Below are 11,018 nucleotides of genomic sequence, written 5' to 3' on the forward strand. Positions count from 1 at the left end.
GTTTTATGTACCTCTCCCCACACCCCAGCAAGGATCAAACTTAATTTCTGCCCTTCTCTAGCCTTCTTCACACCATATCCCCTCTCCTCCAAAAGATGAAGGTAAAATGATGGGACATATTCCCTTGTTCACTTTAGAGCACCGCAGTTAGAGGGTTTTTTGGTACATGCTTTTCTTCCCCATTGCCCCCAGACAGTGGCTACGTAGATGCTCTCCGTAAACAGTCTGGGAAGCTGAACTTTATTTTGCCTTACCTCTAAACTAAGAAATGAACATCTTATCCCTGCTACTAGATGCAAGAGGCTACCAACCTGTTAGAGTACTTTAAATTAGAAAACCCATAATCTGGAAACTAAGTAATCCCACTAATCCCTAGTGTTCAGCTTTCTAACATGTATTATCTTTTACAGGCAACTACGTAGGTTTCCTTTTGTGAGTCCCTTCTTGGACCCACCTAGCTGATATCTAAATTCATACTATTGACACACTGGAAGCAATAGGTCGTAAGTGGACTGACTTTTCCAGCCTTGTAGACAGGTCAGCGGTCCTCTGGTTTGTTCTCTTTGCATTTTTTACCATCTTCAGGTTAGATGCTTGGTCTTACATTCATACATGTGTATTGCACAGTGGTGACTGGATATTTTTCCCCACAAAAGACATTCTATTGTTTTTAGTTTGTACGTGCAGCATTTCATGTGCAATCTATTTAATCTTTTCCATAAGGCTGACATCAACACATTTTCAGTGTAGCTATTCTGTAAATTTAGCAGTAATTTAACAAACAATCCAGTTTTGTGCAAGCAGCAGGTTGTGTTCTTTAGATATGAATTGGCTGCTAATTGAAACAAACAGTATTTTATGATACATAATGAACCCTCTGTCCAGGAGTTGGAGAGATCTGTTTTCCCATGTTTCTCTTTGTGACTTTAGCTTCTATTGAAGCTAATCCACTTTCTCTTCTACAGGCGTAAGGAGCTGGTACCTTCATACAAACATCTTCCTTGTCATTATCTGGAAAGCGCAACAGCAGACCACACTTTAGGTCATATCTCTGTGGACTTGTTGCAATCTGTTCATGTCAAGAAACTTCCTTTCCCTCAGCAAATGCCCTGTTTTCTTACTACTTGTTCACAGGGGTTTGCTGAGTCACAGCTCTTATGTCTGTTTCAGTTGTATCAGTTCATTATCAGCTAGCCTGTGACTCAATCAGACCTGGTCTACGCTAGGGGAGGAATTGATCTAAGTTATGCAACTTCAGCTACGTGAATAACATAGCTGAAGTCAGTGTACTTAGATCTACTCACTGCGGTGTCTTCACTGTGGTAAGTCGACGGCTCTCGCCCTGGTGGAGTACTGGAGTTGATGGGAGAGCGCTCAGCAGTTGATTTCTCACATCTAGACTAGGCGTGATAAATTGACCCCTGCTAGATTGATCGCTGCCTATCGATCTAGCGGGTAATTTAGACAAGCCCTCAAGAGTTCTGCTTCTCATCTAGCCCTTACAGTTTCCAAATAGAGAATCACTCAGCCTAACACCCAGTTTTCATTCGCCTACTGTTCAAAGTATAGTATTGGTAGTTGCCTTTCTAATGTAACAGGAATTGCTCCACCTGAAGCATGCTCTCTTTTTTTCTGTTCACTGCTTTGAAAAGACTAATCTTGCCTTTCACTTTTCTGTCCTGTGGCTCCTGATCATTTTTTCTGCAACCAGATTATACAGTTTGTTTAAACCTAATCCTAGTTTTGGATGAGGGATTCCTAAATGGTTCTGATGTTTTAATTTTTTTTATTGCAGTACAGTATATTCAGTTCAAACCAAACCTGTAGACCAGCTGTTACTCCATATGTCTCTCATTTTTGAGATTAAGAAATGTCACTATTCCTGTATGGGCTTTTCTGAACCAGCTCCATGGCTGCCAGCCACATCTTCTATCTGTATATATTTTCTGTTCTTCCATACCTGTACACCATTCATTAATGACACCCTTTTCTATTGGCTCTCTTTATAGTGCCTTTCTCTCATCATTCCAACCATCAGTACAAAGAGTCCTTCTTGTTATCCTGCTTTAGCACACACCTGAGATGCCAGAATAAATTTTCATTAGGCTAGTACAAAAGCCCTTCTATTCTGAGATGAAGGTTCTCTGATTCCCTTGCAGCCATTGCTGATTAATCACTAAAGTTCATTGGATATCAATTCACTGGTGACTTTTAGAGATTAGCTAGGTACAACTCTAAGCTGTTTATTCTTGCTAGCAGCTCACTCTTTGCTTTTACCTGATTACTAGTCACATTCCTTTACTATTTAATTTCCATCCTTGATAATCTTAGAGTGACCTTCAGGGAGACCTGATCTAAGCTTCTTCATTTTAGCTCCAGGAATAGCATGATTCTGGAAAAATACTACATTAAATTGTGTAGTGGCAGTGTGACAGCATTTCTTGTGTTCTACATAATGCATCTTTAAGTGGCTCATTAAGTGGTGGAAGCTCACTTTCTTCCCCTCTTTTGCAAGGCATGGAAGCCTTTTGGCCACAGGACCCAGGATTTTCCAATATTCTCCTTCAGGCAATCTTTCTTTCTTGTACTACTGCTTCTCCTGTCAAGGAAACAGCTCATTCCAATGAGCTGTTTAAATTAGCATCTCAGAGGTTTTTTGGAAGCAGTCTGCACTCTGTTTCAGGATTAGGTTTGTATACAGTGAACCGTTTAATAATCAGTAAATTGGTAGTAGAATTTTAGTATTCTAAGTGTATTCTTGCATATTGCCAGTAGAACATCTGCAGCTGTATTCTTCATACATTGGAGAGTTTTTTACTTTGCTTTTTAAAATTGTAATTTTTTAAGGGAATTCAGAACATTTCAAATTTCAGTGACTAAAGTTAGGCACCTAAATCCCTAATTAGGCACCTAAAAAGTGACCCAAATTGGAGGTGATGAGGATCTGCAGCTCCCATTGATGTGAACTGGAGCTTGGGGAACTTTAAGTTTCTGATTTTCAAAGGTGTTAAGTCTAAAAATGTTGGCTTTGTGTGAAATGTACTAGGGTGGCAGCTCTGGAAAATGAAGCCTTGTATATATGCACACAAGCATAACACAGGTAATGCAAGCTTCTTTTCACTACCCAGACAATCACTCCATACTGACCGGGAGGAGCTTTCCAGAGGAAAAGAATAGTTCAGTCTCAAGATCAGTGCTTGTTGGGAGAGTGGTGCGTGGGGCTTTTTTATGTGAATATATGACAGACCATTAATTTTACTCCTTTCAAGTAAATCTCCAAATAGTTGTCCAAGTTTTGATGGCTTTCTGTAACTAGTGACTTTGCTTGAAACAGTGGCTTTGAGATGACACCCCTGAAAAGTCCATTTCCTAAGGTTGGTTTTACTATATTGATGGTTACATGTGCAGAATAGCTTCTGATGCATATTGCACTCCTATTATTATGCATTAATTTGATCCTTTTCTTTCATTTTATAATCCTTTTTTTAAATCTCTCAAGCACTCACAAAGAGAGGATAACAACTGAATGTAAGTATTTGTTTAAATATGTTTGAAGACCCCAAGATATGAAATTCTATGGTCACTCAGTGAGCAATTCTCTTGTATTCAATCTGTGTTCTATCCACTTCATAAATACAAAGGAAACTATAAATTTTCTAGTTATGACATATGATTGCCAACTATTTCTCAGCAGTATCAATACTTCTATCATCTGGTATCATCACTTAATTTAAAAAGAAGCACAGTCCTTTGTATTGGATTCACCAGCACATCTCTGCAAGAAACTTTAGCAGACATTCTTTCATTGAATCTATTAAATATCACTTACAGAAACAATGTATCTCAGAGGATTCTGGAGAGTTAAAGCTGAGTTACACATAACAGGTGTTTGAATCAAGATTTATGCAAATCATAATATAGTACTTAATGTAAACCAGAAGATTGGGGAGATCAAGATGTTTCCTAGCAATTGTGTTTTTTTTTGTTTTTTTTTAACCTTTTGCATGCTTCTGGGAAGCTGAGCAAATGAAACTAAGTACCATAGTGGAAGATGTGATTAGATTAGAGAATCAGGACTGAACTACCGTGAAACGTGCAGAAAGGCCAGTAAAGCTTTCTTTCCCAAGCAGACCAAAAAGGGCACAAACATGTTGTTTGCATCCTGGTTGGTGGTTGTAAAAGTCTGATGTGCAAAAATCTTGCAGTGTGTGTGGGAAATCCCAGTACTGTTGACTATGCATATGATGGATGTTTGTGGGAAGACAGCAAAGTAGTCACTTGTTCAGTGACTCCCCAGAGTGATGACCCAGGATCACACTCCTTGTGAGATAACCAGAACAAGGAAGTTTCTAAAGGGATTGCCAAACCCAAGTTTGTTTTTGGAAACTACAGCTTTTTTAAAGTGTCTGAAGCCTTTCCAAGACCATTATGATTTTTAAGAACTGAGATTGTTTTGGTAATGAAAACAGAGCAGGCGCTTGGCAACTCTTTTGGCACTTCAGTATAAATGGGAAATAGCATGAAATCACACTGACTTGCATTTCTAATTAATTGAAAATAAGTTTGCAGGAAATGGTCTTCTGCATTAAACGTGCTGTTTCATGATATGGCCCGCCCACTACTGTAGGAAAAAGGGACATTCTAGAAGGTCAAGATAGTAAGTAGCTCAAATCAAACTTGGTAAAGTTAGTAGCTGAACTACTATGAATCCATTTGTTTGAAAATGACACTCTTAAATGCTTATGTGGTGTCTGGGCACCTGCCAATCTTTAACGTATTTATGCTCACAAAAACCTTGTGAGATAGTGAAATATCTTAGCCATTTTACAGATCGGGAACGGAGACACAGAGAGAGGGGACTTGTCCAGAGTCACACAGGAAGTCTGATAAAGCAGGGAACTGAACCTCGATAGCCCAAGTCCCAAGCAAGGGCCTAATCACGGGACCCTCTCTTCCAAACAGCAAGAGGATGAGTGAAGATCTGTATTTTTAATAGAATTAGGATTTTGAGGGAAAGGGAATAAGTTGCTTCATCTTCTTGTGTATGCCATTTATGTTGTTTCTAGTGCCAGTCATCTTGATATTCTGCTGTACAATTACTTTTGCATGGAAATATATATACTTATCCAGACACTGGTATATTTGCAAGGTCTTGAGAAGAGTTAGTATTATCTAGGATGGCTTGTCATACACTGCATTCTTATCCTTTGTGGTACTTGAGTACACTGAATAGTTTTACACTAGCTCATTTAAAAGAAAATGCATATTGCAACTGTTGAAAAGCTTGAATAGTGAACCAGGCAAATTACTAGCTTAGTATAGCTTAGTATCTCTTTTCCCCCTTCTGGGTTAGGTCACTGCTAAAAGCAACAAATAGTTAAATTTAGTTGATTAGTAATATATATGATACGATGCCAACTGAGTGGGAAGATAAGATTAGATAAGGTCACATGAATTCTTATGGGACATGTCATAAAATGAAGTGTGTTATACTAGTAAACCAATTACCTAGTAGCTGTTCTCTTTTCAAACTTTCACAGTATTCTCTAGCTTGCTCTTTTAAACAAGTATTTCTAGACTTTCAATGGGTCAAATTTCAATTTCTCTCAGAAATTTTGGAAAAGCAACTAATTTCCTCAGCTGTTGAAGTCATTACTAAATTTATCCCTTCCACTGTATCAATGGACTTTCTCTCTCCAAGCGTTTATCTTGACATTTGCAAAAGTCCATTTTATGTCTTCTAACTTTTTAGTTAGAATCAACTTTTTCTTTTTAAACTGATCTTCCATATTTGTGGTGGATCATTTCTCACTTCTCCATTTCCAGGGATAGTAAAAGTTACATTAACTTGTTACTCTTTATTTGCAAGAAGAATGCAGTCCCTTGCAACATTACTATCAATACAATACCAGAGGTATGCATGGCACCTAGGCAAGAAAACACTCTCCTCGCCTAGAAAAGTCAGTAGGAAACTACGTAAGGCTTTGAAGAATCAGGATCTAAATTTTTAATTCCAAGATTTGATTTCCTGAAATTAAAATATCCTTGGACTTTGATGACACATCTGGGATCAGTAGAAAGAATAGCAAGAAAATCTCTATCCTTGCCCAATTCACTAGTATACTGAATTCAAGTTTCTTGTGGGCATTACTCCCACAAGAGTCCTTTTAATTATCAGTCTAAATCACAGAATTGGTGTGGCCTTTGTTTTTTTTAATCCTGACCTTGTTGTTTTTTGAGTGTATAGTTTACTGTACAGATACTGGGGAAGCTAAAATACCAGTGTCCTGCAAATAGTCCAGCAAACTTTCATTTCCATTGTCTTCTTGCACACCTGGGCTGTTGCAGATGTTGAGGGTTGGGTATTTTCAGTTCATTATATATTTTTCCCAAATAATTTAATCTCTCCCATCTTGATTATCAGCTGGTATCTAAGTACTATTAAATATATTGTGCCAATCTCCTATCTCTTCCCTTTTATCTTGCTCTTACAGAATGGTCCTATCAAGGTTTAATTAGATCATAATCTCCATCATTCATCCTCACTACCACTTTGTTGTTTCTTTGCATTTGTGTAAGGTATTTTAACAAACAGGAAGCTTTTCTTATTCCTTTAACTTCCAAACCACTCCACTTTGTCTACTGAAACCCGAGCTAAGGACGAAGGTTTTTTGGTATGTGTACAATGCCTACTGCATCGGGTGTGGTGGTAGAACACTAATGTGAAAGTTCTCCATTTTCCATGCAAAGCCTACCTAATAAGGTCTGCCTGTTTGAACGTAGGTCAGTGTCCCTCTTATGTGACAATCACTAATCCAAATCAACTCATTATACAGTTCATAGTAGTGGTCAGTGAATCCACCCCTTGCAATGTAGGTAAGTCTCTCTAATATGGTGTCTCCTCCCTTCGTTGTCAACAAAAAGAGGCCTAAGACCACCTGCCTCACTGCTATCTTCCCTCCTCTATTCTTCAATAAGGGTGTTTGATTATAGGTCACATGGGCACATCAGGACTTGCCTTCAGAATGGTAATGGATTTTTTTTTTAAAGTTGTTAGATATGGAAAGCCGAAGACAGCATACATCCCTGTTTTCTTTATCTGGGCTATATCTGTCTCAGCTAAATTCCTAACTGTACACACCAAGCAGAATTGCATTTGTCTGTCTTTGATAGCCCCTATTTTACTTTATCCCAAGAAAACAATGTCAATCTTTGGCTTGGTTGCATTCTGTTCCTCACGGATGGTATGAATATTGGTGATTAGGCATAAAGGCTAGATAGCTATTTGCCCTCTGCTCCTCTTACCCTAAGATGCCAAGTTCTTTCACCTCCTTTATCTGACTACCCTGCTGACATTTGTGATGTCTCTTCTGTTTCATCTGATTTTGCTTCCATTACACTAATATCTTCAACGGCTCTGAGTTTCTGGCCTTTTTTCTGCTACTGGCTTGTACTTGGTATTGGTCTTCTTTTCAAGAAAACGAGTGCTGCACCTCTTGCACATGGGATTACCTAGGTTCCCTCACTGTCCAGTCTACAATCATGTTACTTCTTCCAGGGGTGGCTTCTACTTTTGAGAATGTCAGAATCCAGGTGTTTCTTTCCCACTTAACAATTCCCTGAGAATCTCTTCTGTTGGAGTGCTAAGTTTTTATTCTTACCTGCTCATCAACACTGGTGTCCCAGTCTTCTGACCACACTGCACTCAAGAACCATAGAAACAAACAGAGCCCTCAGAACAGTTCTTATCTTCAGCTATTTATATTCTAAAATCCAGAATCTGGTGCTGTCTAATCATCACAATTTCAGGGTTTCATGTTAATGTTTCATCACACTTTAATCTACATTTGACACTCTCTTTTTTAATTTCTTACAAGTGGTTTCTTCAGTAATTAAACTAACATTTTCACAGGTCCCAGTGATGCACGTTTTGTCTGGAAGAAGAATGGACAGAAAGTGGAAGCATGTGTCAGTGAGCAATCCCATGCATTGGCTGATGGCAGAGTGCATATTCTAAGCTGGGTGAAAGATGCTGTAGCAGAAAACTCAGAATACCATTGTTCAGTCCTCTCAAAAGCTGGAAATAAAACATCAAAAGTGCTCATCACAGTGGAAGGAAAAGGTAGGCTCTTGCAGTGGGTATGCACTGCTCATCCTGGCCCTGATGCAGGGAGAACAGCTTTAAAATTAGCTCACCTATAAAGACCATATACATGCTTGAAGACTGTCACTATTAAAAAAAACACTCTAATTTCTAAGTAAATTTAGTGTCCACTTCAGATGTTATTGTAGAAGGGATTCCTAGTTCACAATATTTAAAAAGCTGGCTTATTCCCATGAGGGCTGCACTTGTTTCTGGAAGGAATAAGTAGCATATCCATATTGACTAATGTGATTGCTGTTGTCATTTCATTTCTAGACTACATAGTTGGTGAGTTATGAAAACAGGCAGTCTGCTGACGGGTAATTTCAAAACAACCATAAAACATGTTCATTTAGACAAGCTTGGATTTTTAGTTTCCTGATTGAATACAGCTGTCAGCTTTTTATATTTCCAGTACTGATTTACTGTGTTTGGTAGCTACTTCAACCCCCTGCCATTTATATTACTGAAGTCACTTAAAATTTCCAGAATAAGCACTTGCTGAAGGGTTTCAAAAGTAGGTGCTTAACATTAGGCTCCTAAATCCCTCTGTACATACCTAAATAAGGAGCTTGATTTTCAAAGGGGCTGAGTGTAGCCATCAGCTCCCTCTGAAGGCAATAGGAGCTGTTGTATTCTCAGCACTTTTGAAAATCTAGCCAAGTGCTCTGGTGCCTACTGATTCTGGGGATCAAGAGAGCACCAACATTCTCTCCAAACGCCACTGATGTTAACTCAGACGTTTTTCAAAGCTTCCCCTGAAGTCAATGGCAGATACTCATCTATTTAATCACAGCCTATTCATGTAGCTTGTTTCATGACTTACAATTTTCAGATAGTGCTGGTCAGGCTGGATGGGTAAAGGGGTATGACAGCTGGAAAAGTGCAGTCAGTGAACATCATGCAATGATGCAAAGCTGGAAGACGACCTGGGTAAGTTTCTTGACATGCATGTTGTCTTGTGCTATGCTGTTTAAGTGAGCGAGTGGGAGGAGCCTGAAAATCCTTATTTTTGACTTACCACTATATTGGACTGAGAGAACAGGATGGGATTCCATCTGTAGTCCATATATAGTACTGCCTGCTTGTCATTCAGTTACTTCTAGACAAAAATTGCCTTCCTCTGGTGTTTTAAGATCTAGTACCTTGGGGGTTGATGCTAGGAATGAAATCCAGGTTCCTATAGATAACACCAAACTGTCTCCAGCCAGTTGAATCATACCTGGATATGTTGTCATCAACTCAAAGTCCACCTTAGGACCAAGACAAATCAGTGAAGTGTGAGCGTATTTTTTCTCCTTCCTCCTCCCCTTTGATTCTATGAAATGGATGGTACTATCAGTAGGACCAATGTGGGGTGGGGATTTGAAGTGGCTTTCCACTACTCCTACCTCTATTCCTTTCTCTAAGAAGTGTACAGACCAGGGGCTTATTTGGCTATTGTAAATAATGCCCACCTGCTCCTGCCTCCCAGGGACTGTTACAGCTGCTAAGCAAAGCTGGAGCCACAGGGCTGCTTCCTGGCTGATCCCTTTTACCCCAACACCAAAGACTGTGGGTATGTCCCTTAAGCTGCCATTATTGCCCCTCTGCACCACCAGTCTGATGACCAGATTCTTGGTTCCATGTAGCCACTTCCAGTGCTTCTGGTCTTGAGGAAAAAGCAGATTCAAGAGATAACATACCCTTATGGGCATGACAATTCAGCTTGATAGATCTACTGCTAGCTCATAGGATTGGCTTTAATATTTTCATGTTAAACAAGCTGATTTTATTTAATCTAGATTTCTAAAGTAAAATGAAATGGTCTTGTTCATTTAGGAGAGTTGCAAGAAGAAAGACACCCCCTAATGGACAGAGACAGGAGTAAGAGTTGGCTGACAAGGAAATGTCTGTAAAATGAGGCTTCCAGTACTCTAACCAGCATATCTGAAAAAGGATTCAGCGGATATGGTAGCTGGCAGGGGGGCTTGCTGTTCAGGAGACTCTGCTGAAAATTTAGGCAAAACAGGATTTCCTCATTGCACTGAAGAATGATTTATCTACTACCAAGACACTCCCCTACCCCTTTTGAACCACCTGATACCTGTTCCTCAATAACTAGCAGAAAAAGAACTAAGTGTTCCTACTGAGACTTGTGGTGCTCAAACATAGTAATGCAACCCCTAAATCCTGTTTTATGCAGATGAGGTAACTTCGATTGTGATGCTCTTTAACATTATTAAAGCAGTGGAGATTTAACAAGGATTTGGAACACTTATATTTTTCAGAAAAGTAACGGGGGAGAGTAAGATTTACCTTGAAAGTCTGTTCTGGCATTTTAAAGAACATTCCTTTTTGGTGGGGGCAAATTCACTTTCCTTGTTTGTATAAATAGGCAGCAAAGCTACAATAGTATTTCAAAAAGAAACTACTGTGTGATTCATCATGGACATAGAGAGACTTTAAATTAAACTAATTCATGAAAAGTATTAATGTACAAAGGTTGTTTTGAAGTTAAATTTCTGTTGATTGGTACAGGAAAACTTGTATAAACAAAATTTGACAACTTAAGGTACAGTAAATATTTACTTACAGGACTTGAAAATAGTTGGCATACTGTAAATCGCAGCACACAATGAGCTACAAAATATGCATAATATTTGGTACTGTGGAAGATCAAGTCTGATTTATGCTAAACATCTCTAAACAAATATTCAGCAACTGATAAAGGGCTCATGTGATACTAGGATTGTTTTTATTATTCCTAGTAAACATTTGCAGACTTAACAGTGAGGTAGTCAATCAAATTTTGGGAACCTACTTGTTTCACAGTGCTGTTTTAAAATAAGTTTTATCTTTCTGCAAAGGATCAATAAAAAGTTTGAGACATTTA

At 38.8% G+C, this 11,018-nt stretch overlaps 1 protein-coding gene across 3 annotated transcripts in view; it reads left to right on the forward strand.

Moving 5' to 3' along the window:
• Positions 1 to 11,018, forward strand: part of SEMA4D (semaphorin 4D) — a 144,268-nt gene extending 133,250 nt beyond the window's left edge. For 2 of the 3 annotated variants that reach the window (XM_048849253.2, XM_048849256.2), the window contains 3 exons: positions 7,913 to 8,122; positions 8,979 to 9,076; positions 9,965 to 11,018. In XM_048849253.2, coding sequence (XP_048705210.2) covers positions 7,913 to 8,122; positions 8,979 to 9,076; positions 9,965 to 9,994 — 338 coding nt within the window. In that variant the 3' untranslated portion in view covers positions 9,995 to 11,018. Of the gene's footprint in view, positions 1 to 3,499; positions 3,529 to 7,912; positions 8,123 to 8,978; positions 9,077 to 9,964 lie in introns of those variants that run through there. The other variant, XM_048849255.2, reaches the window with a different exon arrangement.

This window comes from Caretta caretta, chromosome 5 (assembly GCF_965140235.1).
Source record: "Caretta caretta isolate rCarCar2 chromosome 5, rCarCar1.hap1, whole genome shotgun sequence".
NCBI classification, from domain to species: Eukaryota; Metazoa; Chordata; order Testudines; family Cheloniidae; genus Caretta; species Caretta caretta.